Genomic DNA, 19,809 nt, shown 5'->3' with positions numbered 1-19,809 from the left:
AGTACCTCCTCCAACTGTATAGGCATTACAGCACAAGCTTGAAAACAAAAACAGAAGCCCATGCTAGCAAATAGATACAAGTAGATCAGCTGTGTTGGTGGCCACTCCTCTTATGGATAACATACCTCTGATGGGTGATTGATAAACAGGGTTTTCTTATACAACCTGACCTCATCCCATATTATTTGGCAAAGCTGCAAAACATCTGTCTGTAGATTACTCTGTGTAGTGTTTAAGATGAAAAAGAAATGACAAGGACACTCAATGTTCACATCAAACACAGGAAATGGGTGTGGTTTCTCTTCTACATCTTTTACTGTTATAAAACAATAAAATCAAGAGCATGATTACAAAATTAGAAATGTGTCCATCATGTGTACAGCAATTGAAACTGCATTCATTGAGCCAGTTTAACATTCGTCTTTATGATTTATTCCTTTTTTTTTTTCTCCTGCGCAGGATCTTTCAAACAGCAGATCCAGCTGGTAAACCAATCGATGGAAAAACCGAATCATAACAAATCAAAATTTGCAAAATGAAATAAATGAAAAGTCAACATTCATTTTGAGGTTACCTTTACAAATATAACAGTCAGAGCTGATTCAGTTCTAAAGCAACAGTATTCAATTCCCTGTAAAGGCTAAAAGGGAGACTACTTTCAAATGGATCCCATCTACTCTTGTTATAAGAATGTCAGAAATTATTCTCATGTGAAGCAAGAGTGTAGCAAATGAAAAGCATGTTCATGAGAAATGTTATGTGGTTTTGTTGTGAGATTTCCTTTGTGCTTTACAGGAATTTACAGCGTGTCTAATATAAAGGATGACACATAAGTGAGAGGCTTACTTGTCACTCAGTTTACACTCATTTAATCTGTGATTAAGTTTCACTGTCATTGCAGTGAAGGTTGGTTGAAATTGGCCTTGAAAAATAAATACTGTGAGTGTAAACAAAAGTGCAAGCTTCTTATGTGTTGCTGTATTTTCCATGCTGCTAATTTCTGAAGCTGAATGTAAACGGGACTGTTCAAAGGGTACCCCGAAGATCAAAAGAACCTGATGGAATTTAAGCACTGTTATCGTCCTCGCACTCATGACTCATGAGTAAAAAGTACAGTCAGTCAGACAATTTGTCACCACACTTACTCATGTAATGCCTCTTCGACAAAGAAAAAAAAAAACATATTGTCTGTCACAATCATTTTTAAAAACATAGAGGTTTTACCCTTAAAGTTTCCTTTTCCACAAAGGAAAGTGCACCTGAGGTTACACAAATATGTATGATGCATACAGAAAGGAGGTTCAATCGTACAACAGATTATTCTCATTCCAAACACACATGAAGCACACATACTGATTGATATGACAACCATCACTCACTGTATCATTATGATAATATTTCAACGAGGGGGATTTGAGACAACAAGAGGTCTTTCAGGGACATTGTCCTGGAGCTTATTTTCACGATTTCACAGAAATCAACATAAAACCGGGAGTTTAGCCTAACAGAAAAATAAATATTACTCCACCTTCGACTACTACTTTTTTTTTCCAATAACTAATGCTAATGTTTTGTAGTTCTGTTGTTTCATTGCAAAATGTTAAAAAAAATAAATATGTTACTTAAAAACTTTCAAATGCATGCCTGATTTCTAGCAACAGCGTTTCGTGGAAAAGTCTTCACAGAGATATCACATTTCGGAATGAAATCCTTCACTCACAGAGGAATACTTCTGCCTAAGAGTAGTAAATAAATAAAACACTACAGTTTTACAGAAACTAAATACCAAGCAAATTTGAAGCTTTAGAATTAAAGCATCCTTTGTCTATTGCAATGTGAATTACACAGCATTTGGAGATTTATATACCAAAGTAGTCTTGTTTACTCATCAATATATAGGCTGGATACTCCCAGAGTGTCATCAAAATAAAACGTAAACCCCCCTTCTCAACAGAGGAACTATCTTAAAGACATATTCCCTCCAAAATGGGACTACAAATTATCTGAGTCATTCCTGGTCCTGCAAGGACACGATACGTCGACGAGAGGAAGCACTTCGTTTCTTCAGCATGAGCTTGAGCTACAAGTTAGGAGATAAATTAATATAAGTAAACTGAAAAATCAAGTCAATCACAAAAAAAAGAAAGAAAAAAAAAAAGTGAAGATATGGGTGATTACCTGTTCTCCCAGCAGGCCGCTCTGCAGCAGGTGAGCTGGCTGGTCATTCTCCAGATTGCGGATGCTGGGATCAGCTCCTTTGCTCAGCAGCAACTGCAGGATCACCTCCTGGTGGAGGTTACCATGGAGACCGGCTGCCATGTGTAAAGCTGTGTGGCCGTGAGCCTGTGGGGGGAAAAATATAAAAGCCGCATAACTCGGACTGTTCACAGACAGCTATAGCTGTACGCTTACACATTATGTATTTGCGCATAAACACGTGTATGCATAAAATTCTGCTCTGAGTTTCTTGTCAGTGTGGGACTCACTTTCATATTGACAAAGTCTTTCATGTTCGGCAGGGGAATGCTCAGCAGATAACGCACCAGATCAATGTTCCCCTCCTTCACAGCCAAATGCAGCACAGTCTTGTTACTTTTGATTTCCTGGAATTGGAGAATTGGAAGTAATGGGAGAGACATAATGAAACCACAAGTCAGACTAGAACCGCTAAAAAGCGTCAAGCAACAAGGAGAAAACAAAAGAGAGAACAAAGAGGGGAATGGTTGGCAGCATGACGACATCTTGGTTAGATAAAACCCCAGGTAGCTTAAAATTCTGCCTTGAAGTACAGGCCTTACTGTGTTGAACTTCACAGTTGACCTACCTGACTGAGAAGGGATGCCCCTGCATCAAGTAGCATCTGCACACAGGAGAGCTTCTCCATAGCTTTGGTCTGAAGATTAACATCTGCATGCCCATTGGTAGACAAAGCCTTCACCGTGACACTGTGAGAAATGGCTGCACAGTGCAGAGGGGTCATCCCTGAGACAAAGAAAATATATATCTTTTAGGGGTTCCAGTAAATATGTTGGAGTTGGAGCTAAAAGCAAAGATGTTATTTTACCTTCAAAATTGCGGGCCTCCAGGTTGACGGCCGGCCTGCTCGACAGAATCGCCTGCAGAAACAGATCGCTGATTAGATCTCCTCACTCTTATCTTTGCTTGTTTTGTTTTTTAAGTCATGCCAAAGTCATTTAGTAGTTACTGTAGCTTTACCCGCAGAACCCCTGGGAATCCATAGTGGGAAGCCAGATGAAGAGCGGTTTGTCCATTAACGTCACAGGCGTTGATGTCCGCTCCCAAAGACAGCAGATCTTGGACAATGTCTGCCTGGTTTGCCGTCACTGCCACCAGTAAAGCAGTCTGCACAAGCACAGGTAGTATACACATGTATTTTAAGAGACCATGTCAACAACAATCAAACTGAATGATGTTTTTTTTTTTTGTTCATACCTTTCCCTTGTGTTCTTTTGCATCAAGTCTCCCTACATCCCTCAGCCTCTCCGCAGCAGCATAGGCACACTCTCTCAGTCCCTTGGCAGTGTAGATGTGCAGGATGCTGATAGAGAAAGAACACATCACAAATTAGTTATGAATGAGACTACATAATTGTGGTAATCCCCACAGCCAATTTCACTCTATTTTCTCTCACGAGTTCACTTGTGACAAGGAATAGAATTTGTAAGATTGTAATTGTCACTGAGCATGAGTGGCTGACTCATTTTCATATTTAGTTTTTTTTCTTTATTCATCTGTCTAGGATTACCAAATGGGTTCTCACTTTGAGCTCACGACTGAAAACGAAACTGTAGGAAAGTAAATAAATTGTGTACTCGTGTTCAAAGAGCGCAATAAAGTTATCAGCGGGGGTTTGCGTGGGTCCAGAAAGTGAACACGCACTGCATTGCAAAATATCTAGAAGAATTAACACTTACTTGTATTTTAATGTTTGTAATGCAGGCTAGAACTTAAAATTGAAACCTCAGTCCACATTTCCCACTGGCAAATTGACTTTTATTCTCTGCTTTAAATCTCAATAGCCGGTATAAACCAAACACTCCCCACTAACACACTCATGATCACTCACGTGTCTCCGTCTTCATCCTGGCAGGTAGTTCTGCTGTAGTCCATCCTGCTAAGCAGCATTCTGGCTTCCTCGAGCTTGGTGGCATCCATTGTTGAACTGAAAGTCAGCTGTGTGGTCTGGCTTGGGTCCAGAAGTGACCAGGAAGAATCTGAGAGAGCCCCCAGGCAGTCCTGTGCAAAGGAATGCAGATTTTACTCAACAAACTCAAGATAGGATTATCAAACTTGCAAAGTCTGCAAACAAAGGCTAACACTTACATATGGCTGGGACATTGTTTCCACAAATGGATGGACTGGTTGCTGTGTGTATTCAGGTGTCATTGTGTGGCTGTAGGTTGTGGTAAAGCTGGTTCCTGGTTGGTTGCCATAGAAACTGAGTGACTCAGGAGCTGGGGCCCACTGCTCATAGCTCACTGCCATGTCTGAGTAGCTACTTGCTGCACCTAGAAAGAAGAAAACTTCTTTTTATCACTGAAAAGATAAAATTACTTAAATAACAAGATCTCTGATATACTTTTGGTTGATTCTCTACTCTCTGTGTTGCAATCATTTGCAATAGTTTTTGCAATAGTTGAGGTCAGTGTTAATAAGAAAAATGCTTATTAATGCCTACACATCCAAAGTTTTTTGCATTTAGTCTTTAACAGAAGCTGCCCAGTCCTTACCTGTACAGGAAAATGGTTCTGATGGAGGCAATTGCTGCAAAAAGAAGAAGAAGCAGGAAAAACTGTGAACAATCAAATCCTGATAATGTAAAATTTGATGAGATGCACAGGTACTATATGTGCTGGCTTACTGTAACAGTAGCTGGAGGAACAGGACTTGTGCTGGTTGTCGGGCAGCAGGGTGGCACAGAGGACGTCTCGCGTCTTCTCTTCTGCTCCAAGAGTTTTTTCACTGTGGGCAGTGTGCAACACGGCTTCTCTTTTGGCGCTGGGAAAGTAAGTAATATGGAAATTGCTCAATTTTTCAACATATTACTGGCAAGCCTCCTCAGTCCTTAGAGCGGTTGAGCAAGCCCAAATCATGATATTCCAACCACCTTGCTTCACAGTTGGTGTGAGGTTCCTTCCTTGTCTACTGTCCCCGTGACCAGCTGTATACACCATAATGATCCTAAAGGTTTGCCTAGCTATGCCTATATGTGTCCAAATGCAGGTCAAATTTGAATGTCTTTGTTTCTGTAGATGCACTTAGACACAAACAGAAGAGTCACCTGCAGACCCTGTGATTCCTTGGTAGCATTTTTGGACCATCAAATCGTGTAGCCTCAATTTAGCGAAGGGTGCAATTAAGGACAAATTTGAGACTTCTTAAATCTCATCCCAGTTACAGGGATCCACAACCTTTTTTTGTGTTTAGATACCTCTATTAGAGAGCTCTTTAGACCTTGGCCTAATGGAGGGAGATGAGAACAACAGACCCAGAGGTTCAACTTGTTACACAAGCGAGACTAATGATTGGAACCTGATTCCAACTTCACTGATTTTAAGGTGTGGTAAGTGTATGGGCATGAGCGTACTTTTCTTTTCTTTTTTTCTGCGTGATTCATGTTTTTAAATTTATTCAAATGTACATAAATGACAACAAAATGTAAATTTTAGATACATGTTCTCTATCTGTTGCCTTTTTACTTCTTTAATCACATGACTATATACTGGTGACATTTAATCGATATCAGAGGCAATGTTTAATCATCACTAGTCATTTGTTTGCTTTCGTCTAGAATGTCTTGGAGTATCGAAAGGTTTTCTACAGCCAAAGATACATTTTCTTTTTCTTGTTTCTTACAGACTTACTTTACAAAGATCTAAAATAGGGTGAAGATGCAAATTTTGAGATTTGAAAAATGAAAGCAGAGAACGCTTGAATACCTGCCTCTTTTTTTTTTCTGTTAATCCACTAATGAATGAATGCAATGAGCGTTTCATGTCTGGAAATATCAATTTGAAATGTTTTCCAACAAAAGGACAAACTTGTTTACAGCCATTAAAACTTAGCTTATCAAAAAGTTAAACCTTTAAACGAATAAATGAAGTCTGATCACAGACAGCCTTTTTATGTCTGCAGAAGTGGATTTACTCTCACTGTGTACTCTATGGAGTCTATGTGCCACTTGGCTTTGATTTGTTGAGGGTTAACTGTCAACCAGCCTAATGATATAATTATCACTGATATAAATGAAGCTTAAAAGGTATGAAAGCATCAGAATAAGAAATATAAAGTGAGTCGTGAGCTTATGATTCATTTATCAAATGAATCACAAGCTGTACAACTCTCATCACATCTCATTTTCTCCACGCTCACCTTTCACATACATTCACATCAAGTCCATTATGCAGTGAGTGTGTTTTCCCTTTCTGATACTAAAGTATCATTTCCACTGAACAGGTAAAGGAAATCAGAAAAATAGGAAACAAATATTACAAAACAGAATTCAGATGTTTCCAGCTGAGATGTTGTGACCACACAGGTTGTTTCCTCAAAAACTTCACCCCACATGTGTAAGATAAAGTGATATTTCCACCCTGTCTGTGGAACTGCGGTACAAAAGACAAAACTATGCAAAACCTCCTCCATTAGGAACACAGATAATGTGGCCAAGCAAAAAAGACAGATTAATCAGAAAGGCTGTAGTATGGGATAACCACTGCTTATTTTCTATGACATCTTCCTGTAGTACCGCTCCGTTACGCTACACAATGGCAAACCACATCTTCCTGCCTTGGTGTGTCACAGGCTTGTCACCTCAACACGTGTAGTTGCCTTGTGCTTTCTATTGAACCATGTCTGGAAGGTAGAGCACAAGAAGTCTGCTCTTTTGTCACGTCTCTGTTTTGTTTTGTTTGGGGTTTGTGTTGTTGTTGTTGTTGTTGTTGTTTGTTAGCTTTTACTTTATGAATATTAAGCCTTACAGGGACAACACAGCCCTGTTCACCAAAGCAAACACACGGAGTGTGCGCTTCCGGAAAAAAAATGCAAATTCGACCACTGAGATGAAAAAAGAAAAAAAAGAAAGAAAAGATTGTAGATCTCTGTTGGCAAGCTGTGTCGCTTCTTCTCAAAGCAGGAGGAAAAAAAGAAACAATAATCTCACTTCCACTTAAAAACCAGTCCTTGACAATAAGCTCATGGTGCTGTGTGTCATATGCCGCCCCCCCCCCCCCCCCCCAGCACACAATAAAGGTCACTTAATGAGAATACATGACATCAGTCTGTACATTTCAGGGCCGCAAGTTTCATTTTCAAGTTCAAAAGGTGTTACTATAGGTTACTCAATCCTGACTCATTTTAACTTTATATCAAAATGTCACTTTTGGCCCGGTGATGTAATGCTGCAATATAAGTGCATATTCTCTGTTTAAAAGTATCTCTGAAAAGATGCCACCAGTTGATCGAAGTTGCCCTGTAGGCTGCCAGACGCCAGGAAATGGCCTGGGGGACCCACGCATGCACATACATTTGGGCTTACACTAATCTAACCCCCACGCAGCTCTGGGCTAGACTGTGCTATATTCAAATAGGTTTTGTGGAAACCCCTGGACATTGAGTCATGTGAGTGGGCGGTTGGGGATTCCGACGACCTTTCTCTTTTGGCTCTATGCTCGGTGAAAAGAAAGAAGCATACAGCCAGTTTCCTCATTTTGTGGTTTAGCAGAGCTGAATATGTAATCGTTCTGCTTGTTTTTTAAGGGAGACCATAAACAAATAAGCTTAAGCAAACAAGATGCTGTCACGTCACACAGCCTGCCTGTCTGGCACTAATCATAAAATGGGGAAATGAAAACATACTAGCATGGGTGGAGGTGTATTAGGGTTTCCCCAAATGATGTCCTGCTTGTTGGATTCACCCGAACTGTGATGTCATATATGAAAAACCAAGCCAAGAGGAAGGCTAGTGCATGAAAGCACCAGTGAAATGACTGAACTCACTGTACTCTATTCATATCAAAAACACATCCCCCTATTGGCATAGCGTGGCAAACATAGTCTGACTATAAAAGCACACCAGGAGCTGAAAAAGAGCGATTCCTGCCACGTTTAGGAGGCAGCATCCCGATTAAAATTCATAGAAAACCCTATCAGATGTGTCCTGTCCTGTTGATGACATAGGAGGTCTGTGTCGACGTAAGCTTTTAAATGACACCTCATTGTAATTAAACTCTAACACACACACGCACAACACAAAAAAGAGAAACAGCTTCACCATCCCTGTCTATATAAAAACCCGAAAAACATACAAAGTAATGAGTTAGCGGTGTCGTCATCACAGTCAAACTATTCACATGATCAGGCTTCTAATCTGCCGCATCAAAAGCACAAACGTACTCACATTTATCAAAGTGCATGTCAGAAACTGTTTTGCTGTGAAGTCTTCGACAGATCGTCCGCTTGCTCGCCAACCTTTTCAATGAGGGATGACCGAGGGATCTCTGACGCTCTGCCACGCTGTAGTCTGTCTGGCTTGTTTTCTTGTTGTGATAGTGCTCCACACAGAGCATGCAGTCCCTTTCCCCTCAACCCCCAGCTGTGGTCACGCCCTCGAGCACGAGGAGGGAGGGCAAAGCGTGAAAAGCAGAAAGAAAAAAAAGAAAAAAATAAAAGTGTGAGAACGAGCTGTGAGTTATGCGAGCAAAAGGTATGACAAGTGAATAAAGAGTTGTTTATATTTAGGCGCTGTTTCGGACAGAAGAGCGTTTATTTATAAATGGTTACCATTACTTCACCCTGCACCAGCTGAACGACTAAACCGCCTCAGGAATGAGTAATGGGTTGTCCAGTCTCGTAGTAGGCTAACAATAAACACAATCAGACATTCTGCTTATAGAGTACGTTCGCTTTTAATACTTGAAGTACATTTTGAGGACAAAAGTGAGTGACGGCGAAATACATTAGTTTTTACGTTGCGCTGAAAGCCTAAACAAGCTGGAACTCCTTGACTGTTTTGTAGTACAGTTTATAATGACACTTATGTCATGTTTCAAAAGCTCATCTCAAGTTGGTAGTTTTAGATGTGTGGAATCAAAAAGGTCGTGGAAGTGATCGCAAAAGTACAAGTGCCTAAATGTTAAAGTAGTAACTGGCAAAGAGATAAGTGATCTGAAATTTTCAACATTGCGCTGATGCAAAACAACGTTTGATAGAAAACTAAAGAAATATAGTAACACGTTATCTCAACCTACTGTTATTATGACTTATATAAAGTTCTAAAGATAATGAACTCCTATCAAGTTTGTTTTTATAGCCAAAAAATGTGATCTCAGCTTACAGTGAACAGGGTATTTATTATGATTTAAAATATCAATTTTCTGCCATTCTGCTGCCCGCAGTGTCAATAGAGATGCCCAGACCTTCCTTTCCAGCTCTTCTTTGTGGACTGTATGTAAACTCCATGTAAACATATTATCTTTCTCTTATCTTTGTTACCAGTATAGATAAAGTCTTACGGGAATCTCTGTGTCACCTAAAGAGAAAAACAACATCAAAACATCCAACTTGGTGGTGAGTTGTTTTTTGTTTTTTGCCAAATGACTAATATATATGTTTAGGGTTTTTTTTTTTTTTGCCTACTTTCTCCATAAACAATTGTCAGACAACACAGAGAGAGGCTGAACAACATAATAATGCAGAAAGATGTAAACAAGTGGAAAAAAGAGTTTAGAATATATATTTAAAGAATGTGTAATTGTGAAAAAGTGCTACTAAACAATGTTAAAGGAAAAATGTGTCTCATCAGATATTTAGCTGTGGGTTTAGTTATTTTTGAAAGGTTTGGATATTCCATTTGTGTGCTTGCTGTAAATATGCTCTCAGATATGAACCTACCAAGAGGACTAAATACACACTTCCATATATTCAGGACTAGGGCTTGTGACCTGTACATTCATCACAAAATCTTATAGTGACCCTAATGCTCGCCCTGTCATACATGTTCCCATTGTGGGAATTCATATTAAACAATTCTCAAATAATTGAGCAAAAAGTGCAGTCTTCAGGCTGTCCTGAAGTCTGTGGTTTTCTGTATTATTCTCAGTCTGAGTGGGCGTCCTTAATATGATTATCATTGTCTGTAAATACAGCAGTCATGCTCACTTGCTATTCAAACCTTTTGTATGCAAAGGGAAGCTAATCAGAAGAAAATCAGCTTAAAGAGAGGGTGACCTTGAAGACAGAGGTGAAAAAGCCAGTTTAAGACAAAGGTTGAACCTCGGAGTGCAGTATGAAATATGTAAAGGAATAAGATAACATAAATAAGGATTATTTTAATCTGTGAATCATGCAGACCTACTCTAGTCAGATCCAAAACTGTAAATGGCAAGCTGAAAATGAATGTAATGGGTAAACTTCAAGCTTTTGCATCTCTTGTATGTGTGAGAATTCTGTGATTTAGGTTTTTTCCATTTAGAAAAAGAAGAAAGAAGCAGAAAGGATCAAAAACAATGAATGGAAGAAAGTCAGATACAAAGAACAAGGACTGTACCGTCTAGTGATTATAATACAAATATATACCGTGTTGGAAATATTTACTTATCTATATACTATAGATATATATCTTCAGATGTTTAGTTTATATCCAGTAGGCATAGTTAATGCATACAGTGGACACAGTTTAACAATAAGCCCATCCAGCTTTAACTGTCTGTGCAGCAGTCCCAAGTTTAGTCTTCATTCTATTAGATGACTCTGGACCCTGATGACTTTTTGTTGCTGAAAGCTCTGTTTAGTTCAAGGAACAACTCAGACTTGAAAGGGCAGATAAAAGAAGGGAAACTACACAAGATGTTTTCTGTGTTTAGTATATCAGGCTGTGGTCATCCACAGCCCAGCCCAAAGCCTAACCGAGAGTTCTGGCTCCACCTCTCAGTAAATTCTCCAGATGGTTTGATCTATATTCTACATCCCACATTTGCTCTGCTAATGCCAGTATACCTGTACACATAACTACTGGAAATACCTCAGGTCTGCCACACGCTCAGCTACACTTTTCCTAGTAAGAAAGAAAACTAATAAGCTTCTTTCAGAGAAAGTTATGCATCATTCTTCAGAGAATCTTTTCAGGGTAAACAATCAACCTCTGGGGACTTCTTCTCATGTTTTGGTAGCAACTATTTACAGGGCTCCAAAATTATGTTAAAAGTATTTTTTTAAACTATTTAAAGTCATGGGGATTTTAAAGATTTTAACTTACTTTCTTAGTCATACTTATGTTATTAGATTAAGTCACAGTAACTATGTAACCATCAAAGATATGGCAGTTCTTTGATGTCCCCTTATCTTCACATATTCAGAAGAGATAAGTGTCTACAAATAACAGTATTCTTCTTAAGGAGGCTATTTAAAGGATAATGAGAATCTGTAGTTAATTTGCTGAATAATATCTTTAATGCTAAGCATAATAGATATACACTCAGTGGCCACAATATTAGTTACACCCAAATCACCTGCTCATTAATACAAATATCAAAATTAGCCAATCACACAAAAGCAACTCAGTGACATGGACATGGTCAAGATTGTCTGAAGTTAATACTGAGCATAAGAATGGGGAAGGTAAGTGACTTAAATGACGCTGACTATGGCACAGTCGCTGGTGCCATACTGACTGATCTGAGTATTTCAGAAACTGCTGATGCACTGGGATTTTCCCACACAACCATCTCTAGGGTTTACAGAGAATGGTCCAAAAAAAGAACATGTCCAGTGAGTGGTAGTGAACATGTGTTGTTCATGCCAGAGGTCAGTGGCGAAAGTAAATCAAATCACAACAGTTTTCAACTGAGCTACAGAAGAGCATCTCTGAACACACATGTCGAATCTTAAAGCAGATGGGCTGCAACAGCAGAAGACCACACAGGGTGCCACTCACACAGCTAAGAACAGGAAACTGAGGCTACAGGTTACACAGGCTCACCGAACATGGACAACAGAAAACTGTAAAAACATTGCCTGCGATTTCTGCTGCAACATTTTGATGGCGGGGTCACCACCATCCTGCTTTGTATCAGTCGTTCTGGTGGGTGGTGTTGGTGTAATGATGCTGAGGTTGTTTTCTTGGCACACACATAGACACTGTTTAAACACCACAGCATAACCTGAGTATTTTTGCTTACCTTAATGACTGCTGTACCCATCTTCTGATGGCTGCTTGGAGCAGGAAAATACACTATGTCACAAAGCATAAATGATCTCAAACTAGTTTATTGATCATGAGAATGAGTTCACTTTTCTCAAATGGTCATTATGGATTTGCAGCTAACAAAATCTGCAGCAACCGTGTGATGTTATCATGTCAATATGGACCAAAATCTCTCAGGAATGTTTCTAGCTTGTTGAATCAGTGTCATGAATAATTAGAGCACTTCTGAAGGCAAAAGGAGGTCCAACCTGATACTAGCAAAGTGTACCTAATGAAGTGGCTAGTGGATTGCTTTACTAAAATAGTAACCAACAAACCCAAAGTATTTTAAGACTCAAATGTTGAACTATGTTGTTTTATTATATTATATGTTGCTTCACATCAAGAAGGTTCTGAGTCTGCTGGCATGTTCCCCCCATACTCTGGTTACTCTGGTTTCCTCAGTCCAAAATCTAGAAATTACTTGGATTAGATTAATTGGTGATTCCAAATTGCCCATTGGGATCATTTGGATAATTGCCCATTCAAATCAACCATGAATTGGATAAGCAGAAGAGAATGGATGGATGTTAATTAGAATAGAAGGAAAAAGTGGAAGTACCAATTTCAGACCAATAATAAATATCAATGAAGAAATGTAATGCTAAATTAAATAAAACAGGGAAGTGTTTTTTTCACCTTCTAACATTATAGATGTGGTAAAAGCAGTACTCTGTGCTTTTCACAATCCTCTATAAGGTAACTAACCTCACCCACAGGTTATACATTCACTGCTTTTGTGGCTACAAAGCTTGTTTACAGAAGAGACAGCAAGAAAGCAGTCCTAGCCATGTGTGCATCAATGTGCACCTTTATTTTTCTGTGGTCTTTTAACTGTTTTACTTCAATTTAAGTGTTTAGTCCTGCTATTTCTCCTTTATGTTTTCTGCTTATTTATTGATCTTTGGTCTAACAGATGAGCTTGGTTATTCTATGAGAAGGCCTGCAGCTCCCTCTGCTGTTGTACAGCTAGAATATAGCAGGTGGCAGTGCAATATTGCTGACCTGAACCGAAACCGAAGTCAAACCGCGCTGAACAAAATACAAGATTTATTTTGCAACCACTGGATAAAATGTGTAAACAAAGAATTTTACAAAAGTCAAAATCTGAATTGCTGGAAGAAGGGTTTCAGTGAAATGTATTTATTACAGTTTAGTTATTCAAATGAATCCTGAAATATCATTTTACGATTATATACATATTAAATAAAATATAACTTTTCTTTTCTTTTTTCTTTTCTGGATTTTAGGAGTAGCCAAGAGTTATGTTGTAAGCATCAGCAGTGGTGACATTTAACAACCCACAGTTTCTGTCAGTGTGAACGCTGACAGCAACAACATTTGAAAAAAACAGAAACCCAAAACCACATTCAGCAGCTACAACAGCTAACAGCAGCAATGGACTGTAGTAAATAAATAAAACTGATTCCCACATTCTTCCTTTCAACATTGGATATATTGTGGGTTTTTTGGAAACAATGTTGTACTCCATTAAATACAGATTCACTCTGTCAGAGCTCAGCTGTTATTAAATAATCTGTAGTGGAGACAAGCTTGCAGACGGTGCTTCAGCCCACCAAAGGAAGTTAGAAAGTTTGACGTCAGAGATGTCAGAGGAGAAAACGAATAGCAAGTCACACCATGTTTTGGATAGCAGAAGGCAGATCAGCAAACCAGAGAAGGTACGGTTTTTTTGGACTCCCATTTACTTTCTCTTCATCATCATTTTCAATTTTAAAGATTTAATCTGTCAGAATGTTTTTATTCGGTTAGATTATTCGAGGAAAGGTTGGATTTATAAAGTTGTGAACAGGAAATGTTTGCATATGAAATGCAGTTGCTTGAACTAAATCTTTTAGGTTTTTTTGGGTTTTTTTTTAAATAATTGTAATGATTTAGACATATGTTAACATTTTCTGAATTTTTCATTTACTAATTTTATCTCTATCGCTTTGTAACTACCCACACAGTCCATCATGTCTCGTTGTGATGTAGAGTATACAAAAGAGGTCAAGCCTACAGTTCTGAGACATTTCAGATGTTCTGTCCTTAATACAAAAATTAAAATGTATCAAAATTCGAAGAATGGATACTGTAACATGAACTTTATTCTCCACATCTTTGGAACATGTAATATAGGACAATGTTTGGTCTCTTCTTGTCTTTCAGATAGAACATAACTGAGCTGACCTTCATGGCGATGGCAAATAACAAATTCCTCACCGTTGTCCTATTTGGTCTTTTTTTCAGTAAGGATGATTTAATAGTATTTCTCTTTTCTTTTTGTACACACACTCAAAATGAAGGTGGTCTCACACAGGAAAGTAAAACCACAAGCTGCTGTGCACGACGGAAACTTAACTGACTTGTTAGAGGAACTTAAAGTAAGTTTCAACTAACATATCCCTCTTTGTTCCCTTTCTTTCTCTAAGGCCTTGCTCCAGCACTTGCTGGTAAGTATCAAAAAAGACGATGTGTCAACTTCCTAAATGCATTTAAAAAAAATGAATCTTAATGTTGAGAAAAAAAATACAAATAAAAGTAAATGTAGAACTAGGCAACCAGTCGTGATGACTCAGTTTTTCTCTACATCTCTTGGGTTTTTTTCTTTCTTCCCACTCCATTTCTGTCTAACTGTCTGTTTCTCACTTTTTGTATTTACCAGACAGCACAGTGTCTTGCTACAGGATTGAGCCAGGAACAATAGCAGGCATCATCTGTGCAGATGTGGTGCTGACCCTTATTATTGTCGTTGTAACATACCGATGTGCCAGTTTCCGGCGTCAAAAGATAGATAATGGTAAGATGACGGTGAAGGGCTCGCCGGTCCCTGGGAGCCCTTTTATTTTATCACATTGGATTTCTTTTTTTCTTTCATATTCACCTATAAGACTGTTTCTCAACTATATTTTCACTATATTCATCAAACTGACTTCTTCTGTTATGTGTGATTTTAGCATCAAGTGTATACTTTCAACTAATAGCTTTTCTCCATTGTGCTGTCTCTTGTCTGATTTCTTCACAGCTCACAAAGTGTATATGAATGTCCGGGCCAACTGCAAGAGCTAAAAGGATGGTGCAGGGCATGAAAACACTTTCAACTTTCTTGTAGAAAACTGTTTACCTTTTTTAAAGAAATCTCCTCTGAAAATTAATTATACAAAAAAATCTTTAACTATTACATTTTAAGTTGAACACATTGTTTTACACATTTTATATCTTACTTCTTAGACTTCAACCTGTTAATTCATACTACAAAAAATAAATAAAAGAGTCTCATAAATGGGATTTCATACTCATACAATGTGGACTGTGATTTTAAATATGTTACAAAGTTAGATAAGATGTGTTTCAGTTTATTTAGTAGAGACTTTGAAAAAGGCAGTCCAGTTTTATCTTTATAGTACCATTTCACAGCAACAGTTGCCTCAAGGTACTGTTTATTGTAAAATAAGGACCCTACAATAGTACTGCATTTTAATAATATTAATTGTGTGTGATAATAATAATTGCATATGGTTAACATTCAAATACACTGTTAAAAACGATCAAGGAAACATTTGAGCAATCTTAACTTTAATTTTTGCTCTGATTTTGTATAAACAGCCCTCAAAGCATTGTTACAGCATTTTGATTACAAAAAATAATATACAAGGATTCCAACTTGAGTATTTTATTCACGGACATCAGATGTGTGGTTTAAATCTTCCTTTAATATTTTTCAGCAGTGTTATTTAATGTTAATTTAATGCAAACTATCGAAATAGTTTAACGGGACATGGAGATGTGCAAATGTTCATATTATATTTACAAACTGTAAAATGTATAAAAAGTAATGCTAAAAAAATGTCCACTTTAGCACATTAATAAAAGAAAGCTAAAACATTCTTGTGTCTGGTAAGTTTTTCTTTTTTAAAGATGGAGGAATATTTCATCTTCAGACATGTTCACAGAACACATTTATATGGTTTTTAGCCAGTTAACTTAGTCTTGTTTTTCTACATTGTATAGCTTCACAGATTGTTCGGTTGCTCATTACTTTCTGTTTGTTTCTCGCTTTCATCTACTTGGTCATTCTGTAGCTGACATTTAAGACCTGATTAGATTTCAAACATGTAGGACATGATTAGATTTGGAGCGTGGTTCCGCTGTGTGGTTAACATGGCTCCACTTTGTCCTTTCAGGCAAACACAGAATGAAAAATGCTAACCAAAGTGATTTCATATCTCTTTACTTATGTGTCTGATCTCAAGTACACAGTGTGCTTGATTGATGTACAGTGTCTCCTTTCAACCGTCTCTTATTACCTTGTGAGTCATTTACTTTCACAGTTTTGTGGATGATGTCAACTTTTAAAGCTAAACTTCCGGTGATATGTAGCAAATATGCCTTGCTGCCTGTTTCTTTGTTAATTAACAGAAAATGTTACACAACGCAACATTTCCCTGTTAATCTGTGTTTGTGTAAAAAAGTGTATTTGAAATTATTTTTATATTTTATATTTTATTTATTTTGTTTTATATTTTAAAAACAGTCTTCCAAGTAATTAATTTCTAAGTAATTGAATAAAGGTCAAGAGTGTCACCTAATAAGACATCAGTTCAGGTTTATGCTCTGAGCCACCTGATCATCGCTATGTCTCCACTTCATTGGGCTCACATGTCACCTGTCACCCCCATTTATCAGACATTACTTTTGGTGGGGAACTCTACAAAGTGATGTTAAAGGCTATAAAGTTGCCTGTTCCACCAGTGCACAAAACAAAAGCAGCACTCAATGACCATCAATGACCATCAGGTTTACTTCAACCACTAACCACCCCCATAGACCTTGGTCACATATAACTTTAGACTTTGCTACCAGCGAGCCCGTTTCCTCCAGTCCGTAATTCTCCCTGCAGTTGACAGGTTCTCCAAGTCAGGCCATTTTGTCTCTCTGGACAAACTCTCCTCTGCCTCCGAAAACACCAAGCTCTTTGTGGCTCATGTTTTCAGACTCCACAGACTCCATAAGGTCTCTGACAGAGGTCCTCAGTTCACTTCAGAGGTCTGGAAGACCTTCTGCACCTCCCTGGGAGCCAAAGTAAGCCTTAGCACCGGATACCACCGGCTATCCAATGGTCAAACCGAAAGTTGTCGACATGTTTGGACCTGGACTCTGGAAGCATTACTAAGGACCGCTGATGGACAGCGCTGCTACGGGGATCGGCTGAGAAGACCAAACCCCAAGTATGCACCAGGGCTTGCTGCCAGAGGCATTCCTCTCAAATCACGCAAGCTAGCTCCATGCTATATTGGATCATATTAAGTCAACACCTCCATGTTTTGCTCACCTCCCATCCATTGACAGCAATCAGCGAGGCAATAGCTAAGCGCAGTCATCCACTCTCCGCCAGTTTGTCAGCTACCTCATGGTGGTAACCAGGCCTCATTGCTTCGTATCTTTATGTCTATGCTCTTTACTTGCCTTGATTTCCTTGTGCCTTCAGTTTCTGACATGACACCGCGTAACTCGTGTGCAGCTCAAGTTTTGGCTACCCTCCTCAGAGCTCCATGCTCTCCTCCTGCAAATAAGACTGCAAATTCAGTGTTCACCTTTTCCCCAGTAATTGCTCTCCCCACTCAACACCTAACTTAGTTCTCCCTCTGTTTCAATGCCTTCATGTTAGACACTCACACTATGTTCTTAAATCTGTAAAGTGAAAGTAAATACAAAACTTCAAGGATGTTTCACTGATAATTATCAGAAACAGTCAAAATGCTTGAATTTGTCTTGCAAAATAGTGATACTGAAAACATGAAAAACACAAGTCTTGTTTTAATGTTCATACACTCACTGATTCTGAATTTGTGCTCAATATATCACTGGGTGTCCTGAAACGCAGCACCCAGTTGCTACTAACCCTCTTAATTACTACGGGAACAGTAATGTGTATATTTGGTTAAATGTGGGAATCTGCTTGACAATAACAGTGAAGCTTTCATTTTTACAGACAGTACACCCGACTTATAGATAAACCGGTGGTTTTAAAGCGGCTCAGAGACTAGGTAGCTCTTACTGTGGCCAACCGCTCGCACTAAACCACAGGTCATGCGGAAACGCTCTATACAGAGATACCATCACACGTATTTCTGCAGAAACTGAAGGTGTAATGAAACTGACCTCACACAGCTCCTTATCTTTGCCTAGCCTAGATTTTATTTTTATGAAAACATCGCTAAAAATTAAAATTAAAATAAATTAAAGGATTAAAGTCAAATATTTTCTTTTTATAGAGCAGCATTCCTCACAGAAATGTGGCAAAAACAGAACCACCAGCTTCCTCTTCTCTGAGTGGACTCACTTCTCCTCCTGCTATCAGAGTCATATGCTCACGAATCCTGACACCCTGACAACGCTCCCTGTGGACAGCCCTTTACCAGAGAACCCTTCTACCTTTCGATATCTAGGTGCGAGAGCCTAGCGAAAGAGAACAGAAGGACCGGAGGCTCTCACCCTCCTTGTCTCATTTCCTCTTAGACCAGAAACCAAAAACTTTAGAAGATGTCTGATGCTCTCTGTATTGTGGGTTCGTTGTTTGGTGAGTAGCGTATACTTTGGTTTTGAACATCTATAGCAATGGTAGCAAAGGAACACAGGACTACCCTCGATTCTTTTTATAACCTGAGGTTCGTTTATTCTTTTTCTCGCAGGCTCATCAGAAGGACAGCAAGGTATCTAGCTTCAACTCTTTGCTCGTGTATGATGTGTGTGTTTGGCTTTTGTATTTCAATCATATGTTGTTGGGGTTTTTTTTGTTTTAACAGAATGTGGTTCCTGTTACCTGATAAACATGGAATCTGTAATAGGCATTATTGCCTCTGACATCATCTTGACCATCTTCATCACTATTTCTGTATTTTGCTTTGCAACTCATCAGAGGAGAAAGAGGGAATGGGAATCACACAGTGGTGAGCACTGTATTCGTGTGCCTTTCTTTACATGTGTATGTTTGCCTAGTGGTGTTATGCCAAATGGGCATTAACCTGACACTTCTAAATCTCCTATCAGGCAAAAGAAGTGTACCATCATCAATTTCAAAGAAAATGGCAACAGAGGTCACAGAATCTCCATACCAGGTGATGTATAGACTCTTTTAAAAATAAAAAATGACTAACTAAAAACACACTTGAAACAAAACAATACATATAATGTATATTATACGTATTACAATGATGCATTGATTTGACTTTTCTGTAGGAGTTACATGGAGTCCAGTCAGATGTTTACAGTGAACTTCGGCACTATAGGAAATGACTGAATAACATAAAAAGTATCAAAGTGCTGACAGTGTCCTGTTTGTAATTAGCTCCACAATGTAAAATATAAACTAAGATTTGTCACATTTACTCGCAAATAATTTGTTTATTCTGCATTAATTGATTGATGTTGTATTCAGTGAGTACTGCCTGGCACTAAATGTAATCGTTGCTGCTTCACGTTCCTGTTTTAGGCTGTTTTATGATATGTATTTGTATCTAACTAATAATAAATGAAACTACATTTTA

At 38.5% G+C, this 19,809-nt stretch overlaps 4 protein-coding genes across 5 annotated transcripts in view; 3 read left to right on the top strand and 1 right to left on the bottom strand.

The window, feature by feature from the left end:
* Positions 1 to 1,632, top strand: part of LOC147319456 (FXYD domain-containing ion transport regulator 6-like) — a 13,306-nt gene extending 11,674 nt beyond the window's left edge. The window contains exon 6 of the mRNA XM_086312120.1: positions 3 to 1,632. Coding sequence (XP_086168246.1) covers positions 3 to 22 — 20 coding nt within the window. The 3' untranslated portion in view covers positions 23 to 1,632. The remainder of the gene's footprint in view (positions 1 to 2) is intronic.
* nfkbid (nuclear factor of kappa light polypeptide gene enhancer in B-cells inhibitor, delta) lies at positions 273 to 8,721 on the bottom strand. The gene is made up of 12 exons (XM_086312116.1): positions 8,420 to 8,721; positions 4,883 to 5,019; positions 4,752 to 4,785; positions 4,345 to 4,529; positions 4,088 to 4,257; positions 3,454 to 3,559; positions 3,217 to 3,363; positions 3,065 to 3,116; positions 2,825 to 2,982; positions 2,487 to 2,603; positions 2,179 to 2,343; positions 273 to 2,080 (listed from the first exon to the last, which is right to left on the bottom strand). Exons 1-12 carry the CDS (start codon positions 8,586 to 8,588, stop codon positions 2,009 to 2,011), a joined length of 1,512 nt encoding a protein of 503 aa, XP_086168242.1. The 5' UTR covers positions 8,589 to 8,721; the 3' UTR covers positions 273 to 2,008.
* Positions 8,699 to 19,809, top strand: tyrobp (transmembrane immune signaling adaptor TYROBP). Its single transcript, XM_086312117.1, has 7 exons — positions 8,699 to 8,725; positions 9,517 to 9,588; positions 18,538 to 18,842; positions 18,955 to 18,975; positions 19,069 to 19,212; positions 19,313 to 19,380; positions 19,502 to 19,809. The coding sequence occupies exons 3-7, from the start codon at positions 18,806 to 18,808 to the stop codon at positions 19,556 to 19,558; spliced, it is 327 nt and encodes a 108-aa protein (XP_086168243.1). The 5' UTR covers positions 8,699 to 8,725; positions 9,517 to 9,588; positions 18,538 to 18,805; the 3' UTR covers positions 19,559 to 19,809.
* On the top strand, positions 9,517 to 16,153 carry hcst (hematopoietic cell signal transducer). Of its 2 annotated transcripts, XM_086312121.1 has the most exons (6): positions 9,530 to 9,588; positions 13,513 to 13,944; positions 14,432 to 14,511; positions 14,695 to 14,715; positions 14,928 to 15,062; positions 15,288 to 16,153. In XM_086312121.1, the coding sequence occupies exons 3-6, from the start codon at positions 14,457 to 14,459 to the stop codon at positions 15,329 to 15,331; spliced, it is 255 nt and encodes an 84-aa protein (XP_086168247.1). In that variant the 5' UTR covers positions 9,530 to 9,588; positions 13,513 to 13,944; positions 14,432 to 14,456; the 3' UTR covers positions 15,332 to 16,153. The 2 variants fall into 2 exon arrangements, with proteins under 2 accessions (XP_086168248.1, XP_086168247.1); XM_086312122.1 differs by lacking the exon at positions 13,513 to 13,944 and having other exon boundaries at positions 9,517 to 9,588.

This window comes from Aulonocara sp. 'chitande type north' Nkhata Bay, linkage group LG11 (genome assembly GCF_057382095.1).
Source record: "Aulonocara sp. 'chitande type north' Nkhata Bay isolate Kocher_YH1m ecotype deep benthic linkage group LG11, A_spYH_male_GT1.1, whole genome shotgun sequence".
Taxonomy (NCBI): Eukaryota; Metazoa; Chordata; class Actinopteri; order Cichliformes; family Cichlidae; genus Aulonocara; species Aulonocara sp. 'chitande type north' Nkhata Bay.
Note: the sequence above shows the minus strand (reverse complement) of the source record. Positions and strands in the feature narration are given on the sequence as shown.